General features: G+C 37.6%; 1 protein-coding gene across 3 annotated transcripts; it reads left to right on the plus strand.

Moving 5' to 3' along the window:
* The first annotated feature begins 388 nt into the window (after positions 1 to 388).
* On the plus strand, positions 389 to 20,484 carry Ddx25 (DEAD-box helicase 25). Of its 3 annotated transcripts, none has more exons than XM_021730147.3 (12): positions 389 to 526; positions 1,137 to 1,203; positions 1,460 to 1,501; positions 1,976 to 2,111; positions 3,817 to 3,909; positions 4,024 to 4,126; positions 4,901 to 5,015; positions 6,126 to 6,303; positions 15,045 to 15,282; positions 16,325 to 16,487; positions 18,949 to 19,041; positions 20,187 to 20,484. In XM_021730147.3, the coding sequence occupies exons 1-12, from the start codon at positions 464 to 466 to the stop codon at positions 20,246 to 20,248; spliced, it is 1,353 nt and encodes a 450-aa protein (XP_021585822.1). In that variant the 5' UTR covers positions 389 to 463; the 3' UTR covers positions 20,249 to 20,484. The 3 variants fall into 3 exon arrangements, with proteins under 3 accessions (XP_021585822.1, XP_005330821.1, XP_040141448.1); XM_005330764.3 differs by having other exon boundaries at positions 395 to 526; positions 18,853 to 19,041; XM_040285514.2 differs by lacking the exons at positions 389 to 526; positions 1,137 to 1,203; positions 1,460 to 1,501; positions 1,976 to 2,111 and having other exon boundaries at positions 3,904 to 3,922; positions 18,853 to 19,041.
* Positions 20,485 to 20,957: the final 473 nt, after the last annotated feature.

Below are 20,957 nucleotides of genomic sequence, written 5' to 3' on the forward strand. Positions count from 1 at the left end.
TTCGTTAAGCCTATCTTACATTTTGTGGTGTGCAGGAGATATTCAGGGAAACAGAGATATGAAACCCTGAAGCAGGCTGTGGAGCACAGCCTCACCACCGGGAAAATTGCTGGGTAGTGGGTCCCAAGCTGTTGGTGGTTCGCTTAACAAAGGTCAGCACCACGAGAACATTGACTATGGTGATGTCCCCTCCGCAGTTTCTAACACCTGGCGCGAATGAGGGGCTAGTCAAACCCCAAAATTCGCGAATCAATACAGCGCTTCAGTGCTCTTTAACGTCTTCCCCGACGCTCATCCTCCGCCCCCTCCGCGCCTAAGCCCAGGCGCCTGCGCGCTGCATTGCGGGTGGTCGCGGGGATGAGCCTGCCCCCTGAGCGAGCCCATTGGCCACCGAGTGGCGCTGGGCCCAGCCTCGAGCCTAGGGTGGAAGCACGTGCTGGGGGCGGGAGCAGCGATCGCAGCTATGGCGTCGTTACTTTGGGGAGGCGACGCAGGGGCTGCGGAGAGCGAGCGGCTGAACAGCCACGTAACCGCCACCGAGCAGGGGAGGGCAGAGGGGCGGGGGCTATCGCAGGAACTCCCAGAGGGAAATCTAGACAAGGAGAGCCCTGCTAGCTTTTGAAGTGGGGTGTCAAATGGTGGAGGGGAGATGTGGAATGGGTTTGGAAGAGGGCCACAGAAAAGGAGACCCACAGGGAGAAAAGACCTTTGGTTTGAAAGGGCAAAGTGAAGATACCTGGAAATCCAGGGAGGGAAAGCAGCTGGGAGTCCTAACTAGACTCTTTTGAGTTTTCTACTGTAATTTGACTATTAAGCTAATTTCTGTCTTGTATCTGCCAACGCACTTTCTTAGCCACTAACATCTTATCGGCGCTGTGATTCCCAAGTATTGCCTACGGGTAAAGTAGAGGCCTAATAAAATGGAACTGCATGGTGCAGGGACTACAGAAAATCTCCAGTTTTAGGATAATTCATACAGGGAATTTATATCTGAAATGAACCCATTAGTCGATAACATTGCAAAGGAAATAGTTATGGGGTGATCTTCCCTGAACCCCTCCAGTCCCTGTTGTAGGGGAGCACTGGGCTGCCTGATGATTTGCTTAATTTTGGTTGAAATTTGTGTCTTTCAATAGTTTTCAAATCTCATCCACCCCCGGAAGAACCTTCGGGGTATTAAAAGTACCGCAGTCCCAAACATAGGTGAGTGCTATTAGGATAAAGAGGTTAGTCTCGATTGATTACAAAGTATTGCTTTCATCATGTCCCTGCCAGCTGAAATACCTTTGGGTCCCTTAATTTTTGAGACCCTACACTAGCTTCCCAATGATTTTATCCACTATCCCTATGATAACACTGTCCATATATACTGTAGACTTGGGGGGTATGGGGATAGTACTGTTTACATTTCTGCTCAGCATTTATCTTTGCATTCATTGTTTCTCTTCTGTTCTTTTAGATGGTTCTCTTAACATCGAAGATGATGATGAAGATGATATAGGTAGGAGATAAATTCGTTTGCATGTATTTACTAGTGTTCTGTTTGGTTTATTATCACTTTCACAATGTGAATGAGTAATATCGCAATTGGAAGGAGCTGCCTTCATTTCTATTTTCTTTATTAATAGTGTCTGAAGAAATACTAAATTAGGAGGAGAATATTTCTTTAGAGGAAGTTGGGATATTCAAGGAGTAGGTTAAGAATTTCTACTTAGCAAGTAAGAGTGGTGGAGATGGATGTTGGTTTGCTTGAGGTTAGACACTGGTGTGGTGACAGAGCATAAGAAATTGGATCTTCATGAAGGAAGAAATTCTCAGTGACATGTCATTCTTTCCAGAACCTTCTTGTAGAAGAAAGATGAGAGTAGGTTAGGTTTGATTGATTGGTATACAACCACTGAATGGGAGAGAGCAACTTTTTAGATATTTTTCAGGAGGCTTGATGCCCTCCCCTTTTTTATTTTTGCTTTTCTAGTGGATTTGGCAACTAATTCACTCTTGAACAAGTTAATCCGTCAGTCCTTAGTAGAATCCAGTCATCGAGTAGAAGTTTTGCAAAAGGATCCCAGCTCTCCACTCTACTCAGTAAAAACATTTGAAGAGTTGAGACTGTGAGTATTTTAACTTTTTGGTATGGAAAAATGCTAAAGCATAGAACATAATAAACTATTCTGCTAATAATAAAAACCTTCGGGATCTTGTTTTCTAATATTCAGTATTAAAATGAGATGTGTATGTTATGCATGCAACTAAGATGTACCCCAAAGAAGAACACCAAGACACACTAGTTGCCCAAGAAATTGAAACATTTTCTTTAGTAAAATATTTTAATTTTATAGCCCAAAGGGAGGCACAGCCATATTGCCATTCTACCTATGAGAATCCAAATACAGGGACATTGATGACTCAAACATCCTTCCTCACCAGCTTTATAAAAAGTTACAAGATTTTTCTTTTCTAATTATATTTTGTTTCAGATGGTATTAAAATTAATAACTTTCCCAAGTGGGTTTACATTCCCTAGGAATTTATCAGTTGCCTTAAGTAAATATATTTTAACAAAAAGAGAAAGTCACATATTACCAAACCAAGCCCTTGCCCATTGCACATGAATGGGGATGGCAAAACAGGCATAGTTTGATAACATTTTGGCAAGCCAACTAGGAGGTAAATCCAGACATACCTTTTGTTCATGTCTTTTTGGCCACCAGCTGCTGAGCTTCTTGTTCCAAGGACCATCCCTGGGACTTTCTGCTCTAAACACTACTGACCTTTGGCACATGATTTTACTTTTGCAATAGAGAAATGGTTTGAGGGTCTGGAAGGCATCTTATTCAGTGAATAATTTCAGTAAAAGTGACAGATTACCATTTCTCCTTCCTTCTGGTTTGGCCTTCAAGGCTCCTGGTTTGGGGGAACCAAATGTTTGAGTCCATATGTTACCAAAGTCTTGGTTGGGTAACATATGGACTCATGTAAAAGGTAAAAAATCCAAAATCCCAATATCCAGATGTTTTCTATATATTGGGAGCCTGCATAATGATTAAAAATTGTTTGTCATCTATCAATTAATCTACCAATTAGGAACATCCAACTAGACAAATCACTAAAAGTGAAATTGTTCCAGCTCACTTGCTTTATCCTTATTCTAATATTTTTCTTAAGACTCCAGGAAAGATTCATTAAAAATACTGTCTTGGAAAGGATTACAAGTTCAAGGTCTACCTGGGCAATTTAGCAAAATCTTGTTTCAAAATAAAAAGGACTAGGGATGTAGCTTAGTGGTAGAATACTTGCCTGGCATGTGCAAGGCCCTGTATTTCATCCCCAGTATCACAAAGAAGAAAAAATAAAATACTATCCCAGAAGGATAAAGTAATATATAATAAGTCTGAGAGAATTGATAAAAGGATTATCTCAATAAAACTGTCTTTTCTGAAAATTTCTGTAGAAAACATCAGTGTCATTCATGCAAAAGAAATAACAAGTGTCACTTAGTTTTCTGTTTATGTGAAAAATATAACTCTCCTGGCAAACTAATGTATTTTTTTATCAAATGAATTCCCTTTTTGTTTTTTGGTTTTTTTAAATAGGAAGTTCAACTTTAGGTTTATAGCATAGCATATGATTTTAGTGACCCAACTGTAGAGATGTGATTGTATGTGTTTGGGGAATTGAGGTATGAATGATATATTTCTAAATATTTTAAAGCTCAGTTGCAAAGTTGCTTAATTCATAAATATATTTTTCAAGTATGTATCTATGAGGCTAATGACCAAGCATAGACTTTTTTAAGTGTTTTTTTTTCTTTTACAGAAAGGAAGAATTACTAAAAGGAATCTATGCAATGGGATTTAACAGGCCATCCAAAATCCAAGAGATGGCTCTTCCTATGATGCTGGCACATCCGTGAGTTTCCAGGGTAGTGGTATTCCAAGTTGGTTATTTTTAGTCTTTTCTTTTTTAATTTATGCCCAGGCTCTTGTATTTAGTTTATGCCCAGTGGTCTTCTCTTTCTTACAGTCCCCAGAACCTCATAGCACAGAGCCAGTCTGGAACAGGAAAAACAGCTGCCTTTGTCTTGGCAATGCTAAGCAGAGTGAATGCCTTGGAGTTGTTCCCACAGGTAAGGAAGGGCTTCGGGAAAGGTAGAAGTCCTTGTAATGGCCATGATATTTTAATAATAGGTGATATCATTGTAAATACATGATCACTACAATGATAAAACAGTATGTGGAATGGCCATTCCTTCATAAAGTCCTAAGAGCATTGGGCAGCATTATGGGACATGTATAGTCCAAGGGGTTCCAATCCCTGCCTCTTCACTAATCAGCTAGCTAGGCAAGTTAAAATCACTTGGAGTCTGTTTCCTTGTCAGTAAAGATAAAATTTGTAGAGGTATGGATCATAGTTGATCTGTTCACCCCTGAATCCTAACATCTAGCCAATGCTTGGCTTGTAAAACCACTCATTAAACATTGTATGAATGAATGCTTTTCTCATAGGGTCATTGTGTGGATTCAGTGAAACTCATTTTTAGCACTGTGCTTAGCATAAAGAAGATTTTTTAATAGCCAGCAAGAGGAGAAGGAGACCATATTCAGGCTGTGATTTATTTTGCCTTCCCTCTAATTCCCATCTTTCCTACATCCCATTCTTTTATCAAATTACCCTTTAGAGGGGAATATGTAAAAATTAGCATTTATCCATCCTTTAGACCCTCCCCCCTCATGCCCAGCATTTACTTCAAACCTATTGACTATTAAATTGTATTTGATTTAAAATATTTAATCCAAGCCTCCAAAGTCATCTTTGTGCCTCTCCCTGTACAAATTTTAATGGAAATTAAAAATTGAACAATTACCTGTATGAATCTTTCTCCTCTCCTCTTCTCTCACAGTGCCTCTGCTTGGCTCCTACCTATGAATTGGCTCTGCAGACTGGCCGTGTGGTTGAGCGGATGGGAAAATTCTGTGTGGATGTTCAAGTGATGTATGCTATTCGAGGGAATCGAAGTATGTACCAATAAGCCAGGCCTGGCTGATTTTGAAAATCCTGACTTCACCACTAACAAGAGTGTTTTAACTTCTCTGTTTTCTCATTTCTGAAGTGTGGTAAATAATAGCACCTGGATCATTATTAGAATTAGATGTTATAGATTGAGTGTTTTACACAATTCTTGAAACATAATTAGAATCTGTAAATATTAGCTACATCACATCCACATCCTGGAGAGGATGCCATTGTGTGTTGTTTTCTTTAAGACTCAGTTATCTTGTGCAGAACATCTTTTATTTGGGGATTTTTAAAGTATTGCATGCTTATTGTGAAAAGAAACTTTAAAAGAGAAGATTAGAAGATAAAAATTCAAAGACATTCTTCCTTTCCTTCCAGAAACCTATCCCAAAAATAACTACACTATTGTTAATAGGCAAATGGTTCTATTTTTCTTTTTCTTTTCTTTCTTTTTTTTTTTTTTGAGCTAATACAAGCACATACAAATGCTTATATATGTATTTGTTTTCACTGAGTATTTACAAAAAATGGGAGCACTTTTTTCACACTGCTCATTCTTTTTACTAGCTGAACAATATCCCACAGTTTATTTTAAGAAACTTATTGATTGAAAACAACAAAAATGGTGAAGGTTTCCACAGCTTTGCCAGTATTTCTTTAAGACAATAGAATTGCTGCATTGTGGATTTTTTTGTTCGTTTGGTTTTTTTGTTTTTTGTTTTTTGTTTTTTTGAAGACATGGTCTTACTTTGTTGCCCAGGCTGGTCTCAAACTTATATGTTCAAGTAATCTTCCTATCTCAACCTCCTGAATAGCTAGGATTACAGGCACACTACCATGCATAGATTGCAAGGTGGCTTTTTAAATGACCAAGCAGAAGAATCAAATATGCAAGACCTTTATTCCCATAAACCTAGAAACTTAGTAATTTTTCTTAACACTCTGCAAAATCAAAACCCATCCATGACCCTCAGAGTTTGCACTTAGAAAATTATTATAAACTTGCTTTTTTTCTGAGTTCTATGACACATTGCCCTGACCTGCGTGTGGCCTGTTGGAATAAGACTGTTCACATCTGAAGGAGCATTTAAAATCCTTTTTTTTCCTAGTTCCCAGAGGCGCTGAAGTCACCAAACAGATTATAATTGGCACTCCTGGGACTGTCCTAGATTGGTGTTTTAAGCGAAAATTGATTGATTTGGCTAAGATTCGTGTGTTTGTCCTGGATGAAGCAGATGTGATGATTGACACCCAAGGATTCTCAGATCAGAGCATTCGTATTCAACGGTAATTTCCAAGTTCATCCTTTCTTCTTTTCTTCTTGGGTTTTCTGTCCAGATGAGGAATTTCATTTGTCTATTGTCCTAATTATTTTGATTGCTTAATTTACCGTCTTTACCTCTAAAACAAATTTGAGTTTTCATTATTTTCACCAGCACCTGGGATCTTCAAACTGCCAGAATTTTCCAACTTCAGCTTACAACCTTGCCTCTCTACTTTCACAACACAGGCTTAGAGATGAAATCTGTACATTGGGTCTGCACCAAATTTCAGAGTAAACAGAATCTGTTGAAGGATCTATTGAGGAAACAGTGGATGATTGGGATAGAATAAGGAACACAGCAACCTAAAAATCATAGGTTGTTTAGACTTGACTTTCCCTCTAATAAAATCTTATCATGAAAATAAAATCTTATCATTTTCCTAGGATTCTCTATCAGGATCACCTAAAGGACTTAAAATTACAAGATTACCAGACCCAACCTCAGACTTACTGAATCAGAATTTCTGGAAGGTGGGGCTTAGATATCTGTATCTTTTTTAAAAAATAAAGTTATATTATTCAGGGTTAAATTCAAATAGTATCAAAAGATTTGTGATGAAAAACAGTAACCCTCTGACCCAATCCCAAAGAATACTTCTGTTTTTCTGATATTAGCCTTCATCCTTTTAAATAATATGTTCACACTGCTATTTCCTTATATATATTCATTGTCTATCAACTTCCCATTATTAGAGGTGGGACCTGAGTTCTTTTAGACCACTCTCCCTTTCCTGTCTCCTCTATCACCTCTCTGTGATTATATCATCAGGATCTGGTTATATTAACAGTATTGATATCATTTTGACAGTATAAATACTGTTCACTTCTGAGCCAAGCAGTTGTTGTTGTGTTGTTTTTCTCCTACATCTTTTCCCCTAGAATTAATAATTGCCTTTTTTCTTCATTTAGTATCACTATAGGGGTTTTAAGCTTTTCACTGGATGTGTCTTCGTATGTGCCATGTCAGTGGTATCTCCACATAGTCAAATACATTTTTTCTTTTTTTACTGTTTCATATTAGTTACACATAACATTAGGATTCATTTTGACATAATTATAAAAGCATGGAATATTGTTCTAATTCAGTCCTCAGGACTTCCCCTAATCCTCCCTTCCTTCCTCCCCCGCCTTTACTGATTTTTCTATTATAGTTTTTTTTTTTGTGTGTGTGTGTGTGTGTGTGTGTGTGTATCTTATAAGTATACATAATAATGAGATTCACTGTGGTACATTTATATATTTACATAGGAAAGTTAAGTCAGATTTATTCCCCTATTTTTTCCTTTTCCTGTTCTTGCCCCCTCCCCCGCAATCCTCTTCCTTTACTCCACTGATATTTCTTCTACTTTTATAAAATTCCCCTCCCACATTTCTTTTCAGGCTAAAAACAAAAGATTTTTTTAACTTTAATATTCAGTTAATATTCTCAGCTTCCAATGTCATTGCTGAAAAATTGAATATCATCCTGATCTCCAAGCTTTTGAGTGTGCCCTTTTTTTCCCACCTCTCTTTAGAAGTTTTGGGGAATCTTCTCTCTCCTCAGTATTCTGAAACTTCTCAGTGACATGCTTTGGTTTATTTCTTACCTTAGACATATAGTATACCCTTTCATTCTCAAAACTTTTGCTTGTCATTTCTGGGAAAATTTCTTAGGTTATTTCTTTTCCGAGTCAGCCAATCCAGAACACAATCATAGCAGACAAAAATTAAATAAAAATAAGAGAAATAACTACACACATGTTATAGTTTAACATAAAAATATGAAATGAAAAACATGTTTATTTGAAAGTAAATCTAGTGCTTTTCTATTATATAAATCCTACTATTTAAACAAAATAACAGTATAATTAGTTTACAGTAGTAATTAATAGAATTTTGTGAGAAAATAGAGCAATGTTTTATAATGTTTTGGTCTCTGATGCAACAGTGTATTTCAACTCTATTTAAACTCACTGTAGGATGTTTATACTTTGTAGGTAATATTATTGTGTACTCTTAAGATTCATAAACATGGGGCTGGGGTTGTGGCTCAGCAGTAGAGTGCTCACCTAGCACATGTGAGGCCCTGGGTTTGATCCTCAGCACCACATATAAATAAATAAATAAAATAAAGATATTGTGTCAATTACAACTAAAAAATATTTTTAAAAAAAGATTCATAAACATAAGTCTTCTTACAGGAGAACATAAATATAATAATAATGAATAGAGATTACCTATACTTAATTTTAAAAGACATGGTTCTTTCTCAGTAAGTTTTTTTTTCTCTCATTCTTTTTTTCTTTTCCAATGTTATTTTTCTGAACTGCCTATAGTCTTTTTTTATGGGGTGGTAATGCTGAATATAGTGAAATGTAAACTTCTATTTTGACTTGCAGCTCTATGCCTGTCAAAGTCATACTGATTAGTATCAGTCTGATTTGATGACATCAGATTTGATTTGTAATTTCTGGGGAAATTTAGTTAAAATTTAAAAGTTAAATATCCTCTTAAGAAAAATGTTTGAGCATGGAATTTACTTACTGGCAACAGAAGGTTTTTATTTCCATTTGTTAGTTTTTGCAATTTAATTCTCTGATTGTTTTACTTATTTTTACAACATTTTTGAGGTATAATTGACAAATGAACAATCATATATAATTAAGTTATATAACATAGTGTTTTGATGCATATGTTTACATGCATACACATTTTTAAATGATTACCATACTTAGGCTAATTAGCATAACCATCACTTCATGTAGATACTCTGTGTGTGCGTATGTGTGGTGTGTGTGTGTGTGTGTGTGTTGAGAACTTTTAAGATCTTTCAGACTTGTTAGGATTATTTTGTAGCTCTCTAGAAATGGCCATCCCAGTTTATTTAGGTAGACCAGCTCTTTGTCATTCAGATCTCTTACATCTATAAATTCATCAGATAAGCTATCCTCATCTAAAATACCCTTCATTTTTAAATACTCTGCAGTACTAGACATCTTTTTCTCAAGGAAAATGGTTGTAAAAGCACAGAGGTGATTTAATCTTTGAAATTAAAGATGGGTTCCAAGTAAATTACACTTTTGGTAAACAGATGATTATAGATTGAATAGAATTTGTCATAATTTACATTTGCACTGCCTACTACATAAACAGATAGTCAAATAAAGACTAGTTTGGATCTGGGCACCATGGCACATACCCATAATCCCAGAGACTCAAGAGGCTGAGGCAGGAGGAACACAGGGTCAAGGCCAGCCTCAGCAACTTAGTGAGGCCCTAAGCAACTTAGTGAAAACCTGTCTCAAAAAAAAATTAAAAGGGCCGAGGATGTAGCTCATTGGTAGAGCACTTCTACACTAAAAGGTGAGTCATCTATAATCAGCATTCCCCATTTGTTCACCCACGGGACATTTTACATGCCTCCTCTGAACCAGGAAATCTGGCTGTACTCCGTTTTATAGAGATATCAGGGGAACAATGCAATAATGCACATCATTTGTCTGGTATGCCAAGCTAAATCAGGGTCTACTGTTTACAATTGAACACTGGTATCTTTTGAGGAGGCCAAATTTAGAAATTCAGAAGTACTGCCCATCTCATTTTAAAGTTGTGAGATTCGTTTTTCAGATATGCTATTCACATCCCATCCACCATGCCCAATCCCAAATTCTTTCCTTCCAGTGGTGTATTATGCTCTGTTTTCATTATTTACCTTTAGCTCAATTGTGTTAACCTCTATCTGTCATTAAATTAACACAGTTATTTAGCTTTATTTTTCTGTTTGTCTGGATCATACTGATGTTGTCCATTTTTATTGTTTATGTTAACATTAGAATTTTTTTCTGTTTTCAACTTTGTCTCTGAATTATCTAGGTTTTCTTTTTTGTTTGCCACACCTCTGTCTTTCACAGTGGACCTTTCCTCTTTATAACTAATGAATCTTGGCCAGCCTTTCATAATCTAAGATGAGGAATAAAATTCTAGTTGACAGCCTTGTATGCATGGCTGGGGCTTATAATTTGGGAAGCTTCAGTGCTTTGGAATGGTTGTCATCTGGACTTTAATGTCACTGATAGATTTCCCTGGAGCTTGACCCTTAGTTTCTGGCATTTGAAGGGCAGGGTTCAGGAACCAGCTGAGGAGATTCTGTGTTTCAATATACATTATTTTCATTTAATCCCTCTTTTTGGCTGTGTGCTTTGCCCTCACCTTCTACTGATGCTGGCATCCCCAACTCTAGGATTTCTGCACAGAATAAATCTCTGATCTTTTGTTAGTATATGCTTAGCTACCTGAAATAAAGGGATCAAACTTCTCATTCATATTTAAAGTGATTTTGGCCAGAGATCAAGGGAGACTCCCTCCTTGCCATCCTACTAATACATTAGTATTCTTATAAGTGAAAGGAAGTGAAAGATTTAGGACTTCAGGAAAGATTCAGTATGAAACTGGCTTTCTAACAAAGTCCCTTTTATTTTTTATTCAAGAGAATATTGCACATAATGCATCCCACTATGAGGTATAATTATAATGCACCAATAAAAATTTTGGACCATATGGTTGCTCACACATAATATATCTAAGGTACGTTATCTTAGATAAAATTTTTAAACTTCCTGTGTTTTAATTTTACAAGTTCAAAAACTTAATAATACAATTTTAATTTCTGATGTCTTTGAATGAAACAAGGAACAAAAGCAAAAAAAAAGGAGAAAATATTGTGTAATAATTAGAGCACTAATTATTGTGTAATAATTTATGTTGGATTTTGTGGGGGGGGCTTAAAACATGATTAATGTCCAATTAAATATCATGTGAAAAACATGAAATTTTAATTTTCTAATAGCCACATTAAAAAGAAACAGGTGAAATTAATATTTATTTTGTTTAACCCTAGGTATCAAAATATAGTCTCAATAAGTAATTTATTAAGGTTTATTTTTTTATACTAAGTCTTAAAAATCCACTGTGTTCTATAGAATAGCTCAGAATTTTCTTTCCTTATATTAATGTGTACAGAATTTTTCCTTGGAATGAAATGACCAGGCCTCAGAATCCCAGTGTTTATGCCATCTTTCTCCAGATGAAGAGTTGCGACACAGCAGATGGCCAAGAAGCCCAGGCATGTGAATGCAGAATTTTCCTAGTGTCTTGTAACATGCACCCCATTTTCAGTCTTTTCCCTCTAAGAATCTGGAGCTTGCAAGTCCCAGACCTTTGATGTTTATGAGGGAATAGCTGGCTACCTTTTCATCAGTTCTCTGCTCTGCAGCACTCATATTCTAGTTTCATCTTCTTTCTGTCTTACCACTCCTTTCTCTCTTCCAAAAATACATTAAAATATTATGTCCATCAGTTTTCTCCTCTCATAGTCTCCATGTTTTGTGTGGATTACTTTTATCTCACATTAGTGAAATATAGACAGCTGAGAAGGTAACACATGTAGATGAATTGTCACAGTTGACTGAAATCTGATTAGATTTTTTTTTTAATTTTATTTGCTTATTTTCAGATCATTATTTTAAAAAGCTGCCCAGATGATCCAGGCTTCAGGCTTAAAGTAGTGTTTGGGAATTATTGAACCATATAGTCTCTCACAGTCCCTGTTAGCACTAAGAGTTTATTGTTCCAAGTATTCCATGTTCATCTTGAAAGAGGTGATTCCTCTCTGACCTAGCTTATTTATTTTGTTTTTTTTAATTGACATTTTTAGTCTCCACATACAGCAAGGTCATGTGACATGTCTTCCTATTCCTGGTTTACTTAACACAGTGATCGCCGTCCACCCACGTTGTCATAAATTACAGGATATCTTTCTTTCTAAGCCTGTATAGTATTCCATTGTGTGTATTTATATACCATTTTTTCTTTATCCATTGTTGAGTGTTTCCATTTCTTGGCTATTGCCAGTAGTGCCACAGTGAATATGGGAGAAAAGATCTCTCTACACACTGATTTCCCACTACCTGGTAGTGATATTGCTGCATAAAGTGATAGTTCTGTTTTTAATATTTTTAGGACCCTTTATACTAGTTTCCATAATGACTGTACTTGAAAGTTGATCTCACAGAAGGTGAGAGTAGAATGTTGGTTACCAGAAGCTGGGGAGAATAGGGTTTGGGGAGTGGTGGGGAAAGCTTGATCAATAAATACTAAATTACACTTAGGAACAAAAAGTTCTGATGTGCTACCAGACAGCAGCATGACTGTGGATAGCAGTAATATAATGTATATTTTGAAAAGCTACAAGAAATGATTTTAATGTTTTTACCACAAAGAAATGATAAGTGTTTGAGGGGATAGATATTTTTTTCTTAATTTGTTCTAATTAGTTATGCCTGACAGTAGAATTCATTTTGACACATTATACATAAATGGAGTATAACTTCTCATTCTTCTTGTTGTACATGGTGTAAAGTTACACCAGTAGGGCAATCATATATGCACATAGAATAATTATGGCTGATTCATTCTATCTATTCCTAAACCCATACCCCCTCCATTCCCTTCACTCTCCTCTGTCTAATCCAAATAAAAAAGGTACTTTATTCCTAGCCACCTCCCTTATTATGAATTATCATCTGCATATCAGAGAAAACATTCAGCCTTTGGTTCTTTGGGATTGGCTTATTTCAGGGTGGTATGGCCGTAGACTCATTTCAATCAGCATGATATTCTCTGGTTTCATCCATTTTCTGGCAAGTGCCATAATTTCATTCTTCTGTAAGGCTGAGAAATATTCCATTGTGTATATATACCACAGTTTCTTAATCCATTCGTCTATTGAAGGGCACCCAAGTTGGTTCCATAGTTTGGCTATTGTAAGGTAAACTGCTATAAACATTGATGTGGCTGCATCACTGTAGTATGCCGATTTGAAGTCCTTTGGGGATAAAATGAGGAGTGGGATAAGTGGGTCAAATGGTGGTTCCATTCCAAGTTTTATATGAGTGTACAAAACAGTGTATAAGTGTACTTCCCTGCCCCCATCCTCACCAACATTTACTGTTGCTAATGTTCTTGATGATTGCCATTCTAACGGGAGTGAGATGGAGTCTCAGTGTAAAATTTTTATTTGCATTTCTCTAATTGCTAGAGATGATGAACTTTTTTATATATTTGTTGATCAGTTGTATTTCTTCTTCTGTGAAGTGTCTTTCAGTTCCTTAGCCCTTTTATTAATTGGGTTATTTGTTTTGAGGGTATTTAGTTTTTTGAGTTCTTTTTATATCCTGGAGATAAGTGCTTTCTCTGAGGTGCATGTGGTAAAGATTTTTACCATTCTGTATGCTCTATCTTCACATTATTGATTGTTTCATGAAGAATCTTTTTAGTTTAAATCCATCCTATTTATTGATTCTTGATTTAACTTCTTGTGCTTTAGGAGACTTTTTAAGGAAGTCAGTTCCTAAGTCATGGTGATAGAGATTTGGGCCTACTTTTTCTTCTATTAGGTGCAAGGTCTCTGTTCTAGTGCCTAAATCCTTGATCCACTTTGAGTTGATTTTTGTGCAGGGTGAGAGATAGGGATTTAATTTCACTTTGCTACATATAGATTTCTAGTTTTCCCAGCAGCATTTGTCAAAGAGGCTATCTTTTCTCCAATGTATGTTTTTGGTGCCTTTGTCTAGTATGAGATAACTTTATTTATGTGGGTTTTTTTACTGTCTTCTATTCTGTACTATTGGTCTACATGTCTATGTTGGTGTCAATACCATGCCATTTCTGTTGTTATGGATCTTTAGTAAAATTTAAGTCTTATTGTGATGCCTCCTGCTTCACTTTTCTTGTTAAGAATTGCTTTGGCTATTCTGGGTCTCTTATTTTTCCAGATGAATTTCATGATTGGAGATAGATATGTTTAACCTGTTTTGAGCATTATATAACATACATATTGAAACATCACATGGAACTCATTAATAGGTATAATTTTTATGTTTTTACATATCAGTTAAAATAAATTTTAATTTTTTAAAAAGTTGACATTTTATTGACGAGTAAAATATGTACAGAGAAATAAAACCAATTCCAAGTGTACTAGTGAGTAAACTGTCACTCAAAGCCACATCCATGAAACAATAGCTCAGACCAGGAAATGATATTTATTTACCAGCACTCCAGGAGTCCCCTGGAGACCCTTTCCTATCACTAGCCCATTTCTCTTCCCCAGGATTAACCTCTTTCCTGACTGCTAAGCCCTTGAATTCATTTCTCCTTTGTTGAGACTTTATGTAAACTATCCCTTTATTTCTGATGGGCTCAGTATTATTTTAGTTACTACTCTTTCCCCTTTTGCCCCCGTCTTATTTATCTATAGGTTCTCCCCATTCCAAGTCAAATTGGTAGTGATTCTTTCCTTCCCAAGATACATATAACACCAGCCATTGAACAACTAGCCTATGTTTTCTTTATGCCCATTTATGTTCGTGTACACCATCCCTCTTGGCTCTATGAGTCTGCCTCACCTAAGGAGGAAATTGGCATGAGAAACCTCAGGTCCTCTGGAGTGTATACTTAAACTTTTTTCTTAGCTCCACCTTCCAGTAATGTGATTTTCCAAATTCTTGGTGACAAAGAGGGGCAGGACATTTGGCTATTCTTGTCATTGCAGGTAGCACCTCATGCCCTGCAGGTGCACATGGAGCAGTTGGTGGCAGTGGACCTGCAGTGCTGGGAGGAGAGGAACATCCTGGCAGCTGGGTGACAGTATCTTCTCTTTTTACAGAGCTTTGCCCTCTGAATGCCAAATGCTTCTGTTCTCTGCAACATTTGAGGACTCTGTGTGGCAGTTTGCCGAGCGAATCATTCCTGACCCTAATGTTATCAAGTTGCGCAAAGAAGAGCTGACCCTGAACAACATCCGACAATATTATGTGTTGTGTGAGGACAGGAAAGACAAATATCAAGCTCTGTGTAACATTTATGGTGGCATCACCATTGGCCAGGCCATCATCTTCTGCCAGGTAAACTTGCTGGATGTGTCTTCATTGTGCCCTCATTTCCCTACAGGTAGAGGTAGGGGGTGGTAATATTAATAGGTGCCAGGTAGACAGGCACTGTGTTCAACACTTATTATGCGTTATCTAGTTGAGTCTTCAAGGCAGTTCTGAATAGAAATGATTTGTATTTTAGGGTGAAGCTTAGAAAGGTTAAGGTATGGAACAGGATCTTCAATATGATGCTAAATGAAGGTTTTTCATATTTTAACTTTTCCCCATTTAGATTGGTGTTTATTGTAGTTTTTATAGATACCCCTTATCAGGTTAAGGATGTTGCTTATGAATTTTGACTTTTTTATTTTCGTGTTTATTTTTTGCTATCTGACTTTTTCACACTTGTGTTTTCTTTTCTCACTACCAGTTAAACACACTAAGGCTTCATGAGAGTAAGGTTTCATCTATCTCATTCATGTCCATATTCACTGTACTGGACTGGCACCTGCCAGTGGACAGCACTGAAAACATAGAATAGAAGAAAGCTCAGCTGTGCCACAGCCTGGCCATATAACCTTGGACAAGTTACCTAACATTTTTAAGCATTGGTTTTTTTTGTTCACTTTCAAATTTGTTGGATGAAGTTAGGTCACTACTTCATGAAAGTGTTGTATAAACACATGCCCATAATGTATATAAAGATATTAACCAGGTTCCTGGCACATATAAAGCGCTTTCAGAGTGTCCATTGTTCATAATAAATGAAAACATTATAATGTAATACATTATATCCTTTTGTCATCATAGCACCATATGAGGTAGGTGTTTGTCTTTGTTTGTCTTTGTTTCGTGGATTTAAGGAAGTGATGTTTAGAAACCCAGGTGGTAGGAGAATCCCATGCCACATTCTAAGAGTCCTTGAGGTTTGAGAGAGCCGTGAAGCACAGTTCCTCTGCAGCCCTCTCCCTCCTGCCCTCCCACCCCCTACCCTGATCCAGGAGCATCAAGCATCACAGGCACAGCCAGTCTGCTGTAACCAGGGGTGCTGTGGTGGGTTTTGTTTTTTATATAGACGCGTCGAAACGCCAAGTGGTTGACCGTGGAGATGATGCAGGACGGCCACCAGGTGTCCTTGTTAAGTGGGGAGCTGACAGTGGAACAGAGAGCTTCCATCATTCAGAGGTTTCGGGATGGGAAAGAGAAGGTTCTTATAACGACCAATGTTTGTGCTCGAGGTGTGTGTGTGTGTGTGTGTGTATGTGTGTGTGTTTGAACCCTATACTGCCAAAAAAACCCCACAGGTGTTGAGGTATAAGTTACACAAGATAGCAATTCAAATCTTTAAGTGTACAGGAATACACTTGAGTTTTAACAAGCATACAGTTATGTGTCCGTGCCCATCACTATGATCAAAATATAGAAAATTGGCCAGGCACAGTGGCACATGCCTGTAATCCCAGTGCCTCTGGGGGCTGAGATAGGAAGATCAAGAGTTCAAAACCAGCCTCAGCAAAAGCAAGGTGCTCTATTCTGTGGTGTCCAGTTGATAGACAGGGTGAGACCCTGTCTCTAAAATTAAAATATAAAATAGGGCTGTGGATGTGGCTCAGTGGTCTAGTGCCCCTGAGTTCAATCTCTGGTGCCAAAAAAAAAAAAAAAATCAGAAAAGTATCTCCCCACAATTTCCTCATGCTCTTTTGTAGTCAGTCTCCTCTTCCTGTCACATGGCCTCTAGCAACTACTGATTAGATTTCTCTCTTCATATTTTTGTGTCTTCTAAAATGCCACATAAATTAAGCTGTACAGTGTATGGCCTTTGTGTCTTTCTTCCACCTAGCATAATGCTTTTGAGTTGACTCATTGTTGTTCCATGTATCAATAATCCCTTCCTTTTTATTGCTACTAATAGTCCTTTGGTAGTTCATTCACTCACCAGTTGGATATTTGGATTATTTCCAATTTGGGGCTTTTTTTAAATACAGCTATAGTAAAAAGTTATGTGTAGGTCTTTGTGTAGATGTTATGTTTTGATTTGGGTAAATATCTAGGAGAAGGATTGCTGGGTCATATGATAAGTGTATGGTTAGTTTTATAAGAAACAGCAAAGTTTTCCCACAGTGACTGTACCATTCTCACCAGGAGATAGCAGAGTCATACTTGTTCTGCATCCTTGCCAGCAACTGATATTGTCACTTTTTCTGATTTTAACCATCTTATAAGATATGTTGTAGTATCTCATTGTGGTTTTAATTTGCATTTCCCTAATAACTAATAATGTTGAGCATATCTGGAGTGTTTATAGGTTTAAAGCTATTGACTACTGAGGGAAAAAATCTTTGTTTTTGTAAGAGAAAGACTCTTCCACTTTCTTCATCCTTCACATATCTATAAACTCCAATTTAATTCATGTTTCCTAGTTCATTTTGAGTTCAGCAAATAGAATTAAAAGCCTTCTGCTGGGTTAGGAGTGAGGCCTGAGCTCTTCCCTGTAGAAGTACTTAAAAAGAACAAAGTCCCTGCCCCTCAGAAGTTCACCAATTAGGCTCTCACCTCTCTAAACTAGCACCTTCTAGTAGAACTTTCTGCAGTTATGGAAGTGCTCTATTCTGTGCTGTCCAGTTGGTAGTCATTAGCCATGTATGGTTCTGAAGCACTTGAAATGTGGCCAGTCTGACCAAGGAACTAAATTTTTAATTTTAATTTATTGCAATTTAATTAGCCACTGTAGCTAATGGTTACCATATTGGATAGCACAACTCCAGACCTTAGAAGAAAAGAGGCACAGAAAATCCAGGATGAAGACTGAGGGCAAGGAGGACTAGGGTCATGACCCAGACAGCTTTTTAATGTGGGCAATGGAAAGCACAGGGATCAGAGGTCTTTCTGGGCTATGTTAGAGCTGAAAGGTTTTTTGAAGGAAGGGTAGCAATTCAGTTGAATGAGAATTTATCCATTGGGAAATGGCAAACCCTCGTGACTAGTGCTTTGCATCGTGAGACTGGAGAGAAGGAGATGATACTTCAGCTACTGTGAAGTCTTGGATGGCTCAAACTTTACCCTGTATGATTTGGGTAGTAGGCTCTGAGCACAAGCGCTCTGAACCTTGCTGTGGGACTGTCGAAGGAGAGATTAGGTAGGTGAAAACCAGTCTAGAAAATGTCCTAGCAGTTGAGGCAAGGGATGAAAAAGATCTGAGGAGAGCCACAGTCATGGAATGGAGCAGAGCAGAAGCCTGGTGATAAGTAAATGGGTAGAGGATAAGAGGCCTGCTGGGGACTAAAGTATAGCAGAGGCAGAAAGGAGCAGGTAGCTCTGTGGACTCTAGGCACCTCTCCCCTACCCCCACACATGCGAGTGCACATGCTTTGTACATATTTAGACTTCTGTAGAATTAGCCTCTCCTGACTGACTAATTATCCAGCATCATAGACATAACAGCATGCAAGCAAACTGCCTGGACCAAAGTACCTGTTTCAGTGATGTAAAGCCAGGTTTGATTATCTTCTTCATTAATGAAAATTCCTTCAGCAAATGTGGTTCTTAAGTGGCTATGTCCTGAGGAAAATACTGCAAGACCCTACAGTGTTCTTCCTCTCCTAGGGATTGATGTGAAGCAGGTCACAATTGTTGTGAACTTTGATCTCCCTGTAAACCAAGCCAAAGAGCCAGATTATGAGACCTACCTCCATCGCATAGGGCGGACAGGACGCTTTGGGAAAAAAGGCCTGGCTTTCAACATGATTGAAGTGGACAAGCTGCCCCTGCTCATGAAAATTCAGGACCACTTTAGTAAGTAGCATTGCTTTCACAGTAGGAGCCAGGGAGCTGCTTACACTGACGGGGGCGAGGTGTACCAGGGGATCCCAAGGTCAAAGGCTTAGGATGGCATGGAGGCAGAAACCATGAGGTGGAAGGCTTCTGTTCATAAGACCAGAGTCCTCATAATATGAGACAGTTGATTAAATAATTCTTACATTGTAGTTAGAGAAAATTTTAAAAATTAAGCAGAATTTATATGAACTCATTCTGGTATCTGGAGCAGATTTTCATATCCTATAAATATGTACCCTAAGCAAAATCTTAAAATCTTTTAAGATTATATTCTACCACCAGATTCCTCTTTCATTCACATTTTTCTCCTACTCTTGCCACACCCATAGAATTTAGGAATGGTCCTAATTTCTGAGGCCTGCAGCCTTTCCCTTAACCCCACCCTCTAAACAAGGCAGGTTCTGCTAGCCTGCTGGGGCTCTGAACTGACAGATGCACTAATGGAATCCTGAAGTCACCTTACCTGGCAATCTACTCCTCAGATCACCCCATTCCCCTAAGTGTGTATATGTGTCTGGGCAGTAGAGCAAGAGGAACATCAAATGCTACTCTCTAGGATGATGATACTACCTTACTTAACCTTTGTTGAAAGCAGTGGGCACTCTCCCAAGAAATGCACATGGACACACATATAGCATGTAGAATATGATGTATATAGTTTTTCAAGGTTTGCACACTGAATGTTGTATGTACATTCACTGAGCCTTTAGGAAAATAGATTATATACCTCTGTGTTAGGCTGACTGGGAAGGGGCAGAGGAGAAAGTACCTTGGCCCTGTCCCTGTAGTGAGCATCTAAGGATCTAGTCTTAGGAAGTTACCAGTTGGAAGAGCCTTGGTCCTTCCCAGGCTCTTTTCACTGCCCTATGGCATCTGAATGTGTGTGTTCTAGGTGCATTTGCTACCGTTTCAGTTAATGTTGGTCAGTTTTTTGCTACCACCCTTCTTTGTGTTCCTGTTTCAAGACTTCCTATGCAAGGTGTCACAGGAACTTAGATTTTCAAAGGCATCACTTTCTTGAGAAACTCAGAGTTGGCTGAAATGAGTTTTTGTTTATGCCCCGGAGTAAGACTGTTTTTTTTTTTCTCCTTTGTTCTTTTTAGACAGCAGTATTAAGCAGCTTGACCCTGAAGACATGGATGAGATTGAAAAGATTGAATATTGAAGAAAGAACTCTATTGTTTGTGAGAGATAGTAGTTTATGTGAGAATGTTCCAGTGAGTTTTGAAGGTAGTTTTTTTTTCTTTTTTTTTTTTTAAATGTTCAGTCTATTTCAATGTGAAACTGTTCACAGATGGCAAAATAAATGACTTGGTACCCTTAGTTGAAGACCTGAGGAATTTTTGAAATCAAATTGATGTGAAGCACATGATTCTTTTGAATAAAAAAAAAGCAAGATTCTTTCTTATTCTAATCTCTTTATAGGTAAACATCTCTGATGGGCTTCTGGGATATTTCTGGATTTAGTTCATATAAACTAAGCAGATCATGCCTCTTGCCAGCCAGTGCCACAAGATGGCAGTAGTACTTCGCTGGGTTTTGGAAGTTGAGCTGATGGGACAAATGGAAAAGACAGGTCTCACTCACAGGCAGCCCTTTCCACCCATTAATGTCCCTCCCCTCTCCTCCCTTCACCTTCTTCTGTGTGCACACATTCAGAGGCCAAAAAAAAAAAAAAGAGTAAAACTCTTAAAAAGTGAAATATTTGGAAGAAAGAACATTTTGCTTTTTAATATTTCAAGTGACATCCAGAATTTCAGAATATTTTTCTATTTTGCTTTTTACTGTCTTCAAATTAGAGAAAATTTGCTCAATCGTCAGTTACTTAACAGTATGAAAATGTGGCATTACTCTAGGCATTTCTTAAAAACAGG

This window comes from Ictidomys tridecemlineatus, chromosome 4 (genome assembly GCF_052094955.1).
Source record: "Ictidomys tridecemlineatus isolate mIctTri1 chromosome 4, mIctTri1.hap1, whole genome shotgun sequence".
Taxonomy (NCBI): domain Eukaryota; kingdom Metazoa; phylum Chordata; class Mammalia; order Rodentia; family Sciuridae; genus Ictidomys; species Ictidomys tridecemlineatus.

Coding starts and splice junctions, on each gene's coding strand:
- Ddx25 (XM_005330764.3), top strand. CDS start 464: ATGGCGTCGTTACTTTGGGGAGGCGACGCAGGGGCTGCGGAGAGCGAG. Junction 4,127..4,900: donor CCTTGGAGTTGTTCCCACAG/GTAAGGAAGGGC, acceptor CTTCTCTCACAG/TGCCTCTGCTTGGCTCCTAC. Junction 5,016..6,125: donor TGCTATTCGAGGGAATCGAA/GTATGTACCAAT, acceptor TTTTTTTCCTAG/TTCCCAGAGGCGCTGAAGTC.